Source organism: Glycine max, chromosome 8 (genome assembly GCF_000004515.6).
Source record: "Glycine max cultivar Williams 82 chromosome 8, Glycine_max_v4.0, whole genome shotgun sequence".
NCBI classification, from domain to species: Eukaryota; Viridiplantae; Streptophyta; class Magnoliopsida; order Fabales; family Fabaceae; genus Glycine; species Glycine max.
In genome coordinates, this window is record NC_038244.2 from 16,264,554 (window position 1) to 16,282,815 (window position 18,262).

The following is an 18,262-nucleotide window of genomic DNA, read 5'->3' on the forward strand; positions in this document are numbered from 1 at the left end:
ACAGTCATAAGACCCGTATACACCCCTTGGGTAGCTTGGTGATTCTTGGTTGATGCGATATGAATTATTAATTTAAAGATATAAAAGCTAATCACTATATATTTTAAATCTATAATAAGATAGTCGAATTATTGGTTATCTGTTCACAATTATATATGCAAGTATATTTAAAATTATAAAAGAGATTAACAGGAAAGTGTTATAAAAAACATAGGATGAGCTTTGTTAAGTAGTGATAATGTTCCAGCCCCTATAAAAAAGTAATGGTAAAGTTGTCAAAACAATAGGACAAACTTAACCTAGGCCCGTGGGAAAGGGACTTGGAATAAATTGCCAAAAGGGTATGCCTCTTTCTTTGAAAGAAAAGGCCAGTTGTCGCGGATGGCTTTGCCGAAAGCAATGAATCGTGAAAAAACAAAAAAAACAAATATGTGAGTTAAGATTTTTCGTGTGATATATGTCGTTGATATTGAAGTGCACTATAATTTGCATGTTCAACTAATAAAATTTTAAGAGTTTAATGGGTAACTGTATACAGCATTTGTACACAACTAATCAAACATGACCGGACGGCCATTAGCATATTTTAAGATAAAAGTCAATAAATTTCTTTATATAAGTATTGTGATGGAATGATAGCTTAAAATTATTTTATATTATTAATATATAATTTATTTTTTCTAAACTTTTAACAATTAGTTTTTGATAACTCGCCGCTAGAATTGGTTTAGTGGTAAGAAGTTTCGATATTTTGTGACAACTCTTTAGTTCAAACTTTGTTTTATATATAGCTATTATTATACACTAAACAGAATATAATTGGTTTTGGTTGTAGGAATACATCTGAATACCATGGTAAGACAGCAGTTACATACAAATCTACTGAGAGAAAGAAGCTGGAGGAAAAAGGATACAAAATCATTGGAAACATTGGAGACCAATGGAGCGATCTATTAGGAACCAACACAGGCGATAGGACCTTTAAGTTGCCTGATCCCATGTACTACATTAGTTGAGGTCTCTAGGGCTCTTACTAGCATGTTCCTATGAATAAAATAAGATGCATGTTGTAATAATGGAGAGATCGACTTAAACCAAGGAGCACTCGTTAATTAATTGCTATGTATGTGACTTTGTGTGAGACAAAAGGTCACGTGGTAAGAGACTGTACAAGCACAACGGTGTTTTATCTTTCGTGGTTTTAATAAATCATGTGTGCTATAATTCCGTTAATTTAATTAAGGGGTGTTACTTTAATTTCTTTTTGAAGTAAAAATCATGTCACAGAATATTTAAGACAATCGGATGAGAAAAAACTTGACATTCTCATAAGATAAAGAATCTTAAAAAAGTTATATCATTTTTTAAAAAATTATCCAAATGCACGTTAGTCATGCTCAGTTATATACGTCCCTATTTTTTTAGTGTTATTTTTTTTATATAGAAACTATTAAAAATAATGAATAGAATTCTATAAATGACTTATACACAAATTGATGTCTTGAATTTTCTGAAGACACGTGCTAGCTAGCTAGTAGCTCCATCCATGGATTCGGTGGAACCACCCACATATAATTGCATGGATAACATTATAAAACTGGCAACGAGTGTGATTTGGCAGAGGGCATGTTTCTCCTTATGATGTGTTTTGGAACAGTAGACAGAAATGAGGAAGGAAGAAAAAAAGTTTGACGTTTGATCTTTTTCGGTCCTCCATCTTTTTTCATAAAATATCTTTTAATTCTTTATCTATTAAAATTAATTATTTTTGTTATCATGATAAAATAATTAATCTAAACGTAGTGGTGATGTGTAACTGTCATAATTTTTTTATTAAACTTTAAAAAGTATAGACCCCACAACTGGAAATAAAAGAAGAATGAAATGCATCAGCATCATTCTTTAAGAAAAATATCCCAAAACAAATGAAATGTTTTCTTACTACAATTCATCACCATAGAACTTTGTAATGTAGTTATCAACATTGTCCACGGAAAAGATCGAATATAATGTGATGAAATGAAGAGAAACAAATTGTGCATTGTTTTCAAGACCGAGTGATTGGCACCACCAACTAAAATGAAAGCTGAAGGGAAGAGAGCCGGTGGACTGAGTATTGTGTAGTCAACTTTAGATAATCGATGAATATGATATAATTTTGGAAATAAAATTCCGGCTTGAAGCCATTTTATTAAACTCAAAATTATATCACGTGTTCATTTATTAAACTCAAAAGAATAAAGGTGTATGTATAGCCTACTGTTCACAGATATTTTATCCTCTAGCGGTCGAGCAATATTTATTATTTTATTTTTATAATTATAAAATTTTTATATTTCACTTCATACATTTAAAAATCATTTCTTCTTATTTCTATACAAGTATTTTCGGATTTCTTCTTATCCTTGTTGTTACAAAATGATAAGGACTAAAAAACAAGTTTGAATAAAAGGGATGGTGATTTTTAAGTAGAGACTAAAGGTAAAATTTGTTCAATTATAGACATTAAAAGAATAATTTTTCCTTTATTTAAAGAAAACACTATACCAAGAATATGCAACAATTAGTTGTGATAGACTGATAGGTAGAAGCAGTGAGGAGAATGAAGGTCCTCGTTAGTTATCTTTGTTGCTATCATTCTGGTAGCATGGCAATGCTATGGCTCAAACCATGACCATGACCATGGGGCAACCTACCAAATATACCCTCTGAGAATAAAAACTGGCCATGGTGGGCACTACATTCCAGAGGTGTCATGCCAAAGTTGGAGGCTTGGTGAGGAAGCACATAACATCATTGAGTGGTTCTCCAATATTCCTGTGCATAGGATATTTAGGGAACTACATGCTGTGCATAGGATTTCTATATATTCCACTGCATATAGACAATTGTCACCTTCTTAATCATGTTTTCAACAAATAAATATTATATTGGTATTTTAAACTTATATATAAGTTTGTTGTTACATTTAGTATCTGAGTCTTATTTATATGATTTAAAGTTCAAGTACTTTTTGTGTTTTGGTTTTCGACAATTTATATCGTTGTCAGTAAATTCATATTTGATTATTGATATAATGAATATTAATCGGGGCGCTTCTTCAACAATTTCCCATTTTGGCTGGTTGAATTTCTATTTCGGAAATTGTCGATCAATTTTTTTTTATTAGCGTTGTAATTCTTGTCCATTGATCGGTACGCTTCTTCAACTATAAATTGTCAATAACAAAAAAAAAATTGAATATTTGATGCTGTTCAAATTTGATTGTTGTCCGTATTTTTTTTTTCTCAAATGCAATCGCTTTGACTTGATTGAATTTTGAAATTCAATGTAATAATAGTTTGAACAATTAATGCAATATATTATTACTGAATTCAATATTATTATAATATTTTGTTACGTTCCTTATTCCTTTTCAGTTCAAGCAATTTGTCATGCATTATATTATTAGTTTATTTTTCTTGTTATTGAATATAAACTGAATAATTGGTGCTGAAATTGTTATGCACAATTTGTTTCACGATGATATTATGTTATGGCTTATTTGGCTATTACTAATAACATACCTGTCGTTACCGTGTAGAAGCATTTTTCATTGAAAATTTATTTCTTCTTATTTAATTTCCGTTGCTTTCTATAGTTGATATTTATTTAATATTAGGATGCTTCAATTTATAATTATTATTGTTTAAGGTCAAAACATACCGGAAATACTCTTGAATTGATTTATGACGAATAAGGATGCTCTTTTAATGGATTTGCGTGTTGACTGAATCATGGTTTTCGATAAAAGAAAATTGATTCCCATACAAATATTTTTGAGTTACTATAAGTCGTTACCACTAAAGCGAGATCATTTATATTGATTTATGATTATTTTTTTGTATTTTGACATATATTTTTAGTATTTGCATGCGATTGTTTGCTCAAAAGGAGTTGTTTTGTATTTGGATTGAGAATTAAGAATGAATGTAGTTATTGAAAAATGCACCGAATTGAGGGATTTTTTTGCTATAATATATCCTAATGCACTCTTGTTTTGACTTAACAATGAACTTTTTTGTGAATAACTACTTTGCTTTCATTGAGATCTTGAATGGATCAAATTACTGCAATTGGAAGCAAGATCTAGAATTCTCTTTGAGAATTTATGATCTTGATAGCTTTATGTGAGGGTAAGCCTATGATCAATTCGAAGAGCATGCTTGAACAAAAGGAACTTTTGGCTAAGTGGAAGATGTCTAATAGGTTGAGTTTGATTGCTATTAAGAGGACCATCTTTGGGCATCTTCTGAGTGGTCTATTAGAGAAAGCGACAACTAAGAAGTTCTTTGATGCTCTAGGAAAGAGGTACCAAGTAAGTGATAACGTAAAGTATGAATGTCTAATGAAGCAATTAATGAACATAAAATATGATAATGTTGGCGATGTAAGAGAATTCATTATGAAGATGGTTCACATCCAAACCAAACTTAAATCTCACCAAATTGATTTTAATGAAAAATTCATAGTTAAATATGCCTTAAATAGCCTACCCACTAATTTCACACAAATTAAAATTGCCCACAATACCATTGGTGAGAAATGAATTATGAATGATTTTATTACCAAATGTGTTGTCAACGAAGAAAAACTCAAAAAAGAAAAGAATGAATATACAAAATTTATGTTTAAGCATCAATTTTAAAATATGATAACTAAGAAAGATTGTGTTGTACTTGACTGATTGTTCATTTCTTGTTTTTTATCTGCATATCAATGTCTTGGTCTCTTCAATTTCATGTATTAGGTGATGGAATAAGGATAACTTAGTGGGATTATGTTGTGCTTGTTCATCACATGATATTTCATTACAATAGCTTATTTCATTAACTTGTTTTGCATGCGGCTAGCAAATCATTGGCTTGTAGTATGCTCATGATTTCTTGCAAAATTATATTAAAATGATTAGTTATGAAGGATTTGACAATACATGCATTCAGCTTTATCACTATAGGTTTAGCTTTCAACTAGTATGCGGTGTTACCTTGGTGAGTCAATGATTTTCTTATAGGCCCTAAAACTCTTGTCTAACGTATACATGCTCTTTTGCTATTCTTAGGATTTCTTGTACTTAGGATTTAGTTTGTGGTGGGCTGGGTTTTTCAAAAAAATCCTTGTTGAGAGTTTAGGATTTACTGTAGATGTGGTGGTGGCTTGTAAACCTTGTCCAAGCGTCTCTATTAAGCTATTTCATTATTCTTCCTTGTTAGTTTGTTTTGGCAGTTTTTTTGTTTTGTAATCGGTATGAATGGAGAGACTAAAGCTAATCAACACATTTTAATTTGGAATATTTTGTTGCTTAAGTTCCAGGACTTAACTCATTAACTAGTGGTTCTCCTATTATTTTATAGGATTTACATAAATTTATATAATAATAAAAAATATATTGCGTAAAGTGTGTGTTTTTAATCTTGATTTTCATCTCCTCACAGCTTTTCACATACAAAACAACATAAGTACTTAGTTGGATTGTGTGGGTCGTTGCATTATGCGCAGGTATTACTATCTTCCTTGATCAAAACATAATCTTACTCAATACATTTCCTTAGGAAATTATGTGACAGCTATGTTAGGGTGGACCATTTTCACATGTAACAAGAAAGTGGAACTTTAATACAATTTTATAATTTTAAATCTCTTTCATATATATAATGTGAATTAAATTTGTGTGATGTAAATGGCTTGAAAAAAAAAGATAACAACGGTTAAATTTGTGAATTTTTTTATTTTCTCTTCCTGAGGCCTCTTTGATTTTATTTTTTTTGTTCTCTAATTCTCTGTGTGCTTTGAGATTGGCATAAAACTGGAACGATTTTTTTCCTATGATTAAGTGATATAGAGTTTTTTTATTGTTTGTGTGTGTATTGCCTCTATTTAACTTGTCATTTTTGTCTTCAATTTTGAAGAGCTACCTTACGTGTTGATTGAAACAATACGCAAACCACACCGCCACTAAGGGGTTTGGGTCTCATGAAACAGTCTGGTTGGGACTCTTATACCATGGATAAAGAGATGAATGAGTTGAATACGCGCTTGGAGCAAAAAGAGGTTTCATTTTTATAATTTGTTTTTATAAGGTAAGATCCAGTGCTTCAATGCAAAGGATTATTTTGTTTGATAACATTAGATTATATTGTGAGTATAAGAATGGTTCTAGTAGCTATGGGAAAGTGGTGAGTGTAGTCTTTTCTGTTTACGAGATACTTTATTTCTCTTCATTCAGCACAATCAATTATAACATATAAGCTTTATTTTTCTGCATAAGTTCTTTTTAATATGTTGCTGTAATGTGGGTCAGGTATAGTGAGTAATCGGGTTTAGGTCTATGAACTGGCCCGTAGAACTTATCGTCCACGCTAATTATGGACCAAATTTTTATAAGAGTTTATGATTATGCAAGATTTTGGATCCGTCCTGCATAATTCGTGAGGTCTATGAGTTAGCCCGCAAATTCGCAACTACTAGCCATTAGCCAAGCCCCCTACCCAATTAATCCTAATTCCTAAACCACCACAACAACACAACAATGCACAACACAAACTGTTTCTTCTCCTCAGGTTCCTTCTTCTCCATCACTCCCTCCACATCGCACGTTGCACCTCACAATCATAGCCACTGCAACACAGGCGTTGACCACTGTGCCACCTGTTCTCCTCGCATGGATCTCTTTAGGCGTATGCATTGTGTAACATCTGTTATCATCACACGGGTCGTTTCTTTTTCCTTGTGCCACCACCGCACCACCATCATGCAACCACCACTATGCCACCACTGTTTAGGGTTTTTCTTCATCTAGTTTTTGAAATTGCAATTTTTTTTTTTAAACTAGGCTCATGGACCAACTTTTTTGGCCTGTAGGATCCGCGAGACAAAGACAGACCAATGTATTAAGTCCATATAAGAGTGCGGGATAAGTTGGCCTAGTCCGCTACCAATGCGAACTTACACAGGTGGACCTTATGAGGGACGATCCGGCTCGCTTATCCACCCTTAGTGCCAAGTATTGGAATTTAATTTGGAATAATTGGTGATACATTCCTAGAAGCAAAATCCTTTGACCATTTTTTTCTTATTTCTTATTTCATAATAATACATTAATACTATAGATAATTTATGTTATCTTATTTTGATGTTTGAGTTTATGTTATGTGAAGATTGAGTCTTGTAAATGATAGATCCAAAGGATAAGGAAGAATACCAAAAAGCATCAATATTTTTTTAAGAAATGACTCTCTACATCGGTTCTATTAAAAATTGTTGTAAAAAGTGTACCTTAACATTGATTTTAAGTTGGACCGGTGTAAACGAGTAAGTTATTTTCTTAATTTAAAGTTAATGCTTTTTACATTGATTTTTTCAAGAAGAAGTCAATAATTAACATCGGTTGATAAATTTATGTTGAGTTATCAATTTTTAACATCTCTTGATACAACTTTGGTTCAAAACAGATGTTAAAAATATATTTTATTAATAGTGTGCTGGATTCTACACATGGAAAAAGTTAATTACCAAGTGAGTTTCTTGTTACTTTTTTATAATTCTAAAATACAATATATTTTAAAACATTAAATATTTACTTTTTTATAACAGGAAAATGCTATAAAAAGGTGTAAGTCATAATGTAATAGGAGAAAGTTTGCCTGGGCTTGCTCGTCGGAATTTGCAGTTTTAATTATCATTAACGTTTAAATATATTTGAGATTCTTAATAAAAAATTAAATTTGATATTTGAGTATATATTAAATTTTTGTCATCAATTAAGTAATAATATATCACCATATAAACTGATTTTATAATTGAATTTTACTGTGACGAATGTAGTATGATGGTTTTGTTTGGTTGCAGGTATCCTATATACCATGGTAAGACGGCAGTGACATAGAAATGAAGTGAGAGGGATACAAAAATCATTGGAGACCAATGGAACCAACTTTAAGCTGCCTGATCCCCTCTACTACGTTAGTTCGGTTGAGGTCTCTACCATCCATGCATGTCATTAATTATATTATATATGAGACAGATATCACGTAAGAGACTGCACAAGCACAATGTTGTTTTCTCTTTCGTGGTTTTATAATAAATAATAGGTATAATCATTCATTTAGTTTTTATAATAAATGTTGCATGCCCTCCCTCTGTATCAGGTTTTGAATCGATCGAATAATTAACAAGACCGATATACTACGGATGATGCATGCAATGGACATATATCCATCGTTTATATATCAATATAATAAGACAGGTTGGTTTGGTGGTAAGAAGAGAAAAGAAAGAAAAAGTCTTAGGTTTCAACAACCACCAATAAAAAAAGTGACAGCAACCTTGGAATAAGATTCAACAAGCAACTTACCTACCATATCCATATTCCCGGACAATTTTCAAGCAAGAAATTAAAAACTCTCCGCATTAGATGACCCTAATTAAATTGCACAAGTAGCATGGTGTCCTCTCACACATCCATCTACATGTGCTATAGTTGAGAATGACAAATAAAATAAAATTAGTTTTATATATTTTTCCTAACAGAATTATATTATTTAACAAAAACTTAATTGTTAAGAGATCAAGGTATAAAATATTGTATTTTTTATTTAAAACTTCAGAATTGGGACAAATGAATTATGGAACCGAAAATATAATTTATGCATGACTTTCTACAATTTTACATATTTTCGTTAGATAATAAAAACAAGAGAAACCATTCGAAACATGATTTCTAAATAAATAGAAGATAGAGTCAATAAAATATTTTTTGTCAAACGAAAGAAAATGCAAACAGCCCAAGACAGGCCCAAGTTGACCCCAACCAATTTTAAGCCCAATACTTACATGGACGTGGTATCGCTTGAAAATCACTCTTTCGGGTCACATTAGGGATTATTAATTGTATCTCTTTATTTTGTTAACCACATTATTATTCTTTTCCTCTTTTTTTACATTTACTAATCTCTTAAATTCTTTTATAGAATGTGTGAATCCTGTGTTCAATTCCTACACATAAAAATAAAAATAAAAAAGTGAACTTTAGTTTTTGCATTTCATTTTTACTTATACACTCTACTGAAGTGTACAAGGAAAGGCCCGTTTCCAGGTTCAACCCAATGCACAATGAAAGCCCATATATAAGAAATACCAAGATAGGTATGGGCTGTAACATTGCTACCACTACCAGTATACGATTATCCATGGATATAGATCTTTTAAAATAAAAGAGTATACTTAAAATATACTTCAGAAAAATTATTTAATGTTTGAATTTGTGATAAAAAGAAAAAATATGTATAAATATGAAATATAAGAGTAAATGTACACTTTCCTTATAATTAATATTTTATTAAAATAAAGTGCACGCGTTGAAGTATTATTTAGTCTTTAAATTATACAAAATTCTATATTCTACATCAAGTTTATTTGATAAAATTTAAAATGACAAGTTTAATATATGATGTGAATTGATATTTTTCTTTTAATCTTTTGAAAATATATTTCACTTCATAAACTCACATTATTTTTATTAATTATTTACTTTTATCAACCTGATTATATATCACATAATATTACAGAGAGATAGGTTTATATTTATAATCTAATAACAAGACGGCACGTTCTTGGAGGTGCACACCACTTGTTGGAATTAATTTCACATACCTATAAAAAAAATTAATCAAAACTTTTAGGCCAATACTGGTGCCTCGAGTTGAATAATTTTCTGACGGAATCAATCTCTTTTTTGTTTCCCAGCTGCCAAACATGGACTAATTACTACTTCACTAAATGGCAAGTATGGAATTTTTTTTTCTTCTTTTTTTTTCACAAATTACTGTACCAACATGCTGTTTGTTTCCAAAAGACAACGACACCATCGAATTGTTTTCGAAACTTACAAGCACAAAATGCTAAATAGACTACGAGTAAGAGATGGCAACTTTGAGGTACATTACATTTCTGAGCCACAGGGTTCACACTCAACATGAGTAAAAGTAATTTCTAATTTTGTAATTTTTCACTTAAGACCCATTCCTTGTATATATGATAGCCTGATTATCTGCTAATAATTTTTGCTAAAAACTATAGTCTGTAATCTATGTATTATCAGTATAATTATAAATAGTTTTTATGCTATCATTCAATTACTCATTATTATCGTATATGATAAATTTATTAATTTTATTAATAATTATCTAAAAATTAAAATAGTATAATTTCTTATTATTTGACCGTATAAAGATGTTTAAATTGAAAGTACGTAAAATTAAACTCAAAGTTTTGGAGTTTTTTAATAATTTTCATCTAAGCTGTAATTTTAAGGTATTAGAAAAGGAAACAACTCGTAATTGGTGGTCCAAACCCTAATTTTCTGGGTCCACACCATGCATACAAACGAAGTAATTAAAATAAAATTCTTTGGTGTAAGAATTAAACCCTTTTTATGGGTCCAAACCAATTTCTGGATATGGGGTCACAGTGGAAGAAATCCAATTTAGAGACAGGGAGATATGTAGAGCACATCACTACGGACAAGCCAACGAAAGGCCCATTTGTATAAAAATAAAATAACATTAGTGGGCATGACGAATGAGAGAAAAAAAAAATAGAGGCTACCACAGTAATAATAAAACTATAAAACACCTTTCACAAATTTATTTATTAAATAAATACTTAATTAAAATACTTAATCAAATCCATCCTACATTAAACATCTATGATCTAACTCTAAGCGTGCGTTGGTTTGAATTGAAAGAAAAGAAAAAACAACAATAGTAAAATAATATAAAATTCAGATTTTTATATTTTATTTTATTTCTTTTCATCTATGGAATCAACCCTAAACATGAAAGTGTTGGATAGAATTTGTGTGCGTATAAACAAATGGAGCAACAATCTCAATACAATAGCATCAAAGTGACGAAAGCAGCAGCATAATTAAGATCCTCGGCTAACAAATTGAACCTCCAATTTCTTGAAGTATGTGCTTATGCAGAACACCGTATAAAATAATCTTCTGAATCACAAATTCACAACGGGTATAATGTTTGATTACAGATGCACTTATTAGTTTAATCCCTATTGGCCATTTCTCAACGTCTCTTTCTGTCTGTTCAAACAATAGGGGCAGAAAATTAAAATATAGGTTGAAGTTTTCTTAAAGATTATCTAAAATTAGTGCTATAGGAACATTAATGAAAGAAATAATAATAATTTTTTATTTATTGAAAAACATGTTAGAGTTGTGTTAAGAATTATAATGAGGTGTATTAATAATATTTTTAATAGACAAAACTATTGTTTTGCACATCCAATTAGAGTAAAGAAAATTTTAAATATACATCCAATTAACTTCTCTCTTCTAATTTCGTAACTGATAACAAAAAAATTCTCTTTTATTTTACCTCTACTCTATTTTTTTTTTTCTACCTTTCTCTCTTCTTCTTTATTTTTCCTTTTTTTTTTAAAGGACTTTATTTTTCCTTTTGTCGCACTTTTTCTTCTACCCCAACACTAAAAAATGAAGTATAAGAGCAGGGATAGTTTCATGAATAAGGAGTGTATCAAAGTGGGGGTTAAATTTTTTTTACGCAATTATATAAATATCTAACTTTTATTAAATAATTATTTTATAAATAATAAGTTTTACAAATATATTTATTATTAATTTCACATATAAAACTAGAAATATGATCCATTATTAAAAATAGCTTAAAAATTTGTTTTTCTTATATTAAGAGTTTAATTTTTAATAATAATATTAATTAACAGACTAAATTAATTAATAATAACTAATGTTAGAGATTAAATGTATCTTTTTTATAATATCAACACAAAACTAAGTGATGGTATTAACTTTAGAGGTTAAATTGATAATTTATTCACGTAAAATTATTAAAAAATAAATAAACTCCATATAAGTTCTGTTAAAACTTTATGAATTAGTAGTCTTTTTTATAATGATAGCAATGAGTTGATTGATGTCTAAACATTGAACTTTATATAAATATTTTTAATTAAAAATTTGATTTTAATCATATTAAAATATAAAGTATTTAATATTTTTTAATTAAATAATTTTTTTTAAAAAAATTAATACTTCTTAGATAATTGTTTTTTTGTTTTGCTAAGAATGTCCAAAATTTACAACATATATTAACAATGCTCTTTTTTAACTTTTTTTTATAATATTTTCTTATTATTTACAAAATGTTATTGAAAATTATAAAATTGTGAAGGATTGAATCTGGTTTTGGTTCTTTAAATTTAAGTTGTTTAATTTTTTGTTTTCCATTTTTTTTAATCTCTAAATTTTTAAAAATGTTCTTTTTAATTATTTTTTCATGTGATTAAGTACTGTCACAAATTAAACATTTAAATTTCCAAAAAAGTAAAAAGAATTAAAAAAAACATTTTTTAAATTAATGAACTTAAAAAAAAGTTTAAATTTGAATGATTAAAAAATAAATCCAAATTTAATGGGGGGGGGGGGGCGGGGACCTATGTAAACCAATTGTGAACATCTATGTTTCACTCTTATTCTATAAGTAGATTTTACTTGTAATTTTATAATTTTGAATAGATTTAATTAATAAAAATACATTAAAAAGGTACATTAAAAAATTTATGGCTACTTGGTAGCCCTTGATTTATTATTTTTATTATCATTATTTAAATAGGTTGAAGGAGCATCGTAAAGGGAGAAGGTCCATATCGACACTCTGCACGAAATTATTGACGATGATGTATGGATGAGGGCATAATTATTCTGTAAGAAAGTGTGGATTACCTATATTACCCCTTAAATAACAGTTTTTTTTTTCACTTTTCACTTGGAAACACGTGAGCCATCATAAGATGCCATGCATGAAATAGAAAGCCCAACTCGAAATCCAACAACAAAAATATTCTCAAAACCCATCAGTCAAATGAAACCTTAATCATTGCTGATATCAAATTTAAGATTCAAACAGTGCCTTCGGATTAGACTCCATCTCCATTCAACTCCCACGCGCACTTCATCAACGCGTGGGACCACGTGGTCAAATTTTTTTTTTTTCATTTTTCTTTATTTTTTTCCTTTAATCATTTTCTTACATATGTTCAAACTTGAATTGGATTTGAGCTGGCGTATTTATTTGTTTGTTTATTTCTTGTTGCTAAAGATATATTATGGGACCAGCTCGTGACAGTTAACAATGAAGGGATGATTTCGTTTCATTGGTATTGAAAATTGGGTTTGCGTAAACTGTAATTTTACTTTATGCATTTTGTATTTTCAAAAATGCTATTCAAAACGTTGATATGATTGTATCTGAATTTAAAAATAACTATCCTTATTACAAACAATTTAAAAGTAACTTATGATTGCTATAACCGAAATATGATCATATCTAATGCATAATTATGTACCGTGGAAGGGGTAAAGGGTTATAATGCCACAGTATAAACGAAAACTGGCTTGGTATGCCAAGGATTAGAATTTTAAAATGCTTTCGCGGATCCGTAAAGAAAAAACACAATTGATGTTGAGGGAATTATGCAGAAAGACTTAAAGGGGAAAAAAGAGACCAAAAAGTGAATGTTATAATGAAATTTATGATGTTTTGTTGAGGAAAAAAATAACTATTAGTTCAATAAAGATGATGTTTAGTAGAAGAGATTTTTTTATATTTGGTAGAATAGAATAATTTATTTTTAAGTATAAAAAACTCTTAAAAATATTACTTTATATGCAAGTGAGAATAAAACTTAGAATTAAGTAAAAAGTTACTGAAGTCTTTTCATGATAATTGATGGGAAATGTATTATTCTTAGAAAATTTAAAAAATAATCACACACGTTTAGTAAAAATTTTCCAATAATTGTATCCCTAAAAATCTCACTTCTTTAAAAAAAATAGTTTAATTGAAAATGAAAATTTTTATATATACTAAACACTTAAGGATAATGGATCAAAAATATAATTTTTTATTAAGAAATACAACATTTAATGTTATCAACTAATCACATTGTAATTTAAAATAAAAACAATATTTATTATTTCATTCAATGGCTAAAAGATATCATTGATGATCACTAAAATAAGAGAAACTCAAATTCTCTTATCCTTCTTGAATTAGAGTTTTTTTTTTTCTTTCTATGAAAAGATCTTTTTCGGTTGATTCAAGGGCACCCCTTAAACTCTACACGACACACATCTAAAATTTAATCATATAAAAAATTCTCTTGGAATGAATTGCCAACTTTCATGAGAAAAGACAAGGAAAGGGAACATATTTAGTAGTGTCATTGTCAATTCTCATTGCCATTTGATGCTGTGCCGTTTCACGCAATTTTTAGATATGTTCTTCCCACTTGAACGGCACTAATTGAATTCTAGCGGCTACACATTGGAAAGCCTTCACATAACTAGCTGGCAATATCAGTAGGAACATTGGAACTTAGTAAATAAAATTTTTGGCAAAACATTGGGTTCCAAGTTTTGGCTTAATTTATTCATGACTAATAATTTTTCTGTTCTTCCACTGTTGATTGCCAAACACATGAAGTACTATCAATGGATAACTCATTCTTCAGTGACAGACATTTCAACCATTACTAGTGATTGAAACTAATCCTAGTCAGCAATATGTAATACCCCACATGCACACAGACCCCCCATTATTTTGTTTTGACTTTGAAAACCACCATGAAGTTTCCATAACCAAGCTTTCCTTTTATGGGTTTACTAACACAAAGTGTTGTTAAGTTTTGTGTGTATTATTGGTCTTTTACTGTGTTCCAAAAGCAATACAGAAACAAGCACTGTGAAAGTAAAACTGTTGGAACTTGGAACTACAATCCAAAACCAGAAAATTGGTATGCAAAATTATGTACTTAAAAATGACCAAGCCAAATTCTTTAATAGATGTAAATCATTTGGTACAAGAGAAAGGGCATGATTGAAAAAAAAAAAAAAAAACTCTTTAATTAAAAGAATGTACACAAGCAGAATTGAGAATTGAGAATTTCATCCCTGAATTTGTAAGTTGTAAGCACAAGTGAAAAAAAAAAAAACAAATTCTAGATATTACTAACATCATTTAGACTCCAATTGCCTCTCAAATATTCCTTGTGATTGTAAAAAATTCCAGGATTCTTCTTGAGTCTGGAAGAAATTGGATGATGGCCTTTGCATTCTAACACCACTTATGCTGTTTCTTGCTGCCATCATTTCATTGAGTGAGAGCCTTTTCTTGGGTTCAGGTCTTTGCTTTGGAGCACTGTGAGACCTTAGTTTTGCATTGAATGACTGAGTATTGGCCATGTAGTTGGGGAAATTGGAGCAAGGTCTGAAGAAAGTGTCTCCACAAACACTCTTGGCTGGTGTAGCTGGAGCATTAGCCCTCACATAGTTTGTGAAACGCGGGGTGCTATGAGCAGTGGAGAATCTACACTCATCCACGTTGTAGTACCAATCAAAATCTTGAATGTGTCTGCAATCAGGAACCGAGATTCGACCGGGGACCGGACAAGGAAGAGGGGATGAGATTGCATGGCAGGACATGTCTTCTCCACACTCAGACATTGTAGAGGTGAAGCGCCTAGACCTCGATCGAGTCTTGTATGTGTCAATTTCAACAATCTTGGGGCTCTCATCAAAACCATTCAAGGATGTTTCATAGGATGTAGGTAGCCTTTTACTGTGGAATTCACTCCTTGTTTCATCAAATCGTTCCTAAAAAGTACAAAAAGGACACAACACCAAGCAAATAAGACATTGTTTGCTGATAGATAAAATAAAATGAGTGAAGTTGGTAATCATTCAGGACTAGAAAACCAGTTTTTAATTACCACAGGTTTTCTTGCAAGAACTTCAGGTAGAAATCTGTCTTCTTTGCTCATGGAACGACGAGCTCGCTGTGTTCTAACAGCAGTTTGAGCTCTTATTAGAGCTTGCATACTGTGAAGAGTTGCAGCAGCCCTCTTTCTAACCAAATACCCTCTAACAAGAGCTTGTATCTTAACCAATCCTTTCAGTGCTCTAAGAGCCTTCCGTGCCTGAAAGTAAGCAACATAAAAGTTTAAATTAAAAGTGCTAGTATAGTAATGGAACTTAATAAAACCATGAAATTGACAAAATGTACATAAAGAATTGTCAAATATTGAAAATGGTTTAATTAAAAGAGCATCAAAATAACAAGACAAGTCAACTCTAACGTGGAGAATGGAAAGTGCAAAGGGTAGTTTGAATGACCCAAACAGAAAGTGAAAGGCACTGTTTCATTAAGAATCTAAAATAATTTTTGAGAGGAGACAAAGGAGTAGGAATCAAGCAAAACACTTCACTTAAACAAACCTAATAAAATAAATATGTCCAAGACAAGAACCAATGCAATTAACCAAACAACATTTTCAAAATGAAAGAAAGCAGACACACACACACATACATACCCACATAAACAACACCAAAATTTTGATTTGAAACATCACAAAAAGACAAGACACATACCAAGTAGCCTCTAAAAAAAGTTTGGATCTTCACAGCAGCCCATTTCTCCCTGCTTCCACTGAACAATGCCCCTCTCCCCTGGCTTGTGAGCCTCACAACAGCCACGGCCGCCTGTGCGGCGGCCACGGCGGCATCGGCAGCAGCAGCGGTGGCGGCTGCCACGGCAATTGCATGCTTGTTCTGCTCATTCTCTGTCTCAGAAATATAGGATCTGAGCCAGGTGTTGTTGTTATCAGTGGCAGGAACTGAAGAAGGTGGTGGCTTGGCAAAACTCCACCTTTTCTTCTCCTTCTTGTCAGGAGCCAATGAGCCTGAATTGTCACTGTGGTCCTTCTCCTTCTTCATCCCCAACAACCCCTTCAACCACCTGCTAGCTTTCCCCATAATAATAACTTCACACAACTTTTTCAGTCACGATCTGGAATGAGAAAACGGTGCCAAAGTTAAGCCAAACTTTGCCTCTTTTGGTTAAAGATAAAGAGGGGTTTTGCTTGTGTAAGTGAACAAGTGTAGCAACCAAGTGAAAACAGATGGTTCAATATACAAGGGACAGGTGAAAATGAAAATTCTTGGTTTTAAAAATTGGAGGGACAAAGAAACAAAAGAGGGTGTAATGTAAAGTGTAAAGAATCTAGCAGAAGAGAAGTGATGAGAGCAGGATGGTTGAAAAGATTAATAAAACGGGGTAAAATGAAAGGCATCAAACAAACAAACCTTAAAAATTATAGTGAGGGGAGCGAAAAAATGGATAAAGATGGAACATTTTTTGAAAATAAACCTCTGACAGGACCTCGTGAAGAAGTGCATTAGAGGACAAAAAGCGGTCACAGAAAGTTAGCAGAGGCTCAAATGAAATGAAAAAAAAAAACAACATTAAAATAGTAACCATTACGCTTCAAAATCTCACCCCCTCTTGAGTAAAGAGACAAGAATTACAGACAAAGCACAAAGGTGAAATCCTATGAAATAAGTGACAATAATAATCATAGGGAAAAGCCCCCCAACCCCAACACCCAAAACAAAACAAACAGCTTCTTACCTGATCTTGAATTCAAAAAAGAGAAAGAGCGCCGAATTCCCTTCCCACCCCACTCACTCCAATAACACTACCAAAGTACTACCAACAATAACCAATTCCTCTTTCTCTCTTTATCTCACTTTGCACTATGTTATTATGCTAAAAAAAATGCAATATTATTACTTTGTTGCTCTATGTATTTATCAGGTAAGGATCGAACACAAATTATACAAAAATGTAAATTTAAATTTTATTATCAATATAAGAATCTTATTAGTAAATAATTTATAAGTAATTATATAAGTACTCAGCGAGTCTTTAAGGTACGTTCCTCATGAATCCTTAGCATCCACATCACTTAAACTATTGATTATAAAAAAAATCTATCTCTCTCTAACATTCTGGAGCAACGTGTAGTACATATGAAAGATACCCACTGACAACAATCCCGTGAGCTTGGTTCAAACCGGGCATTGAGTAAAAAGGGTTCAAAGAAAGGGAGCTCTCCCTTTCTTTCACTATTACTACTACTACTATATTGCTTTATTTGAAAGAAAAAGCTGGGACTGTGAGTTAAGTTCTGTAACCGAATAAAACCACTTTAAAGGCTAAAATAAAACTTGGTAGAGCATTGATATTTGATAGTACACTCTGGTGTGTACCATTCATTAAAGGCTATTCCAACTAAAAGAGCTGCTTTGTAATAATACTAACACTACTAG

General features: G+C 31.0%; 2 protein-coding genes across 3 annotated transcripts in view; one reads left to right on the forward strand and one right to left on the reverse strand.

Moving 5' to 3' along the window:
* LOC547669 (acid phosphatase) overlaps positions 1–1,238 on the forward strand; it is a 3,270-nt gene extending 2,032 nt beyond the window's left edge. The window contains exon 3 of the mRNA NM_001249251.3: positions 836–1,238. Within this exon, the coding sequence (NP_001236180.2) occupies positions 836–1,016 (181 nt within the window). The 3' untranslated portion in view covers positions 1,017–1,238. The remainder of the gene's footprint in view (positions 1–835) is intronic.
* Positions 1,239–15,024: 13,786 nt separating this feature from the next.
* IQD29 (protein IQ-DOMAIN 29) lies at positions 15,025–18,034 on the reverse strand. 2 transcript variants are annotated; one of them, XM_041018296.1, is made up of 4 exons: positions 17,562–18,034; positions 16,523–16,940; positions 15,865–16,071; positions 15,025–15,748 (listed from the first exon to the last, which is right to left on the reverse strand). In XM_041018296.1, exons 2-4 carry the CDS (start codon positions 16,904–16,906, stop codon positions 15,110–15,112), a joined length of 1,230 nt encoding a protein of 409 aa, XP_040874230.1. In that variant the 5' UTR covers positions 16,907–16,940; positions 17,562–18,034; the 3' UTR covers positions 15,025–15,109. The 2 variants fall into 2 exon arrangements, with proteins under 2 accessions (XP_040874230.1, XP_006585563.2); XM_006585500.4 differs by lacking the exon at positions 17,562–18,034 and having other exon boundaries at positions 16,523–17,542.
* Positions 18,035–18,262: the final 228 nt, after the last annotated feature.

Coding starts and splice junctions, on each gene's coding strand:
- IQD29 (XM_041018296.1), bottom strand. CDS start 16,906: ATGGGGAAAGCTAGCAGGTGGTTGAAGGGGTTGTTGGGGATGAAGAAG. Junction 16,072..16,522: donor CTTTTTTTAGAGGCTACTTG/GTATGTGTCTTG, acceptor GCTTACTTTCAG/GCACGGAAGGCTCTTAGAGC. Junction 15,749..15,864: donor TTCTTGCAAGAAAACCTGTG/GTAATTAAAAAC, acceptor TGTACTTTTTAG/GAACGATTTGATGAAACAAG.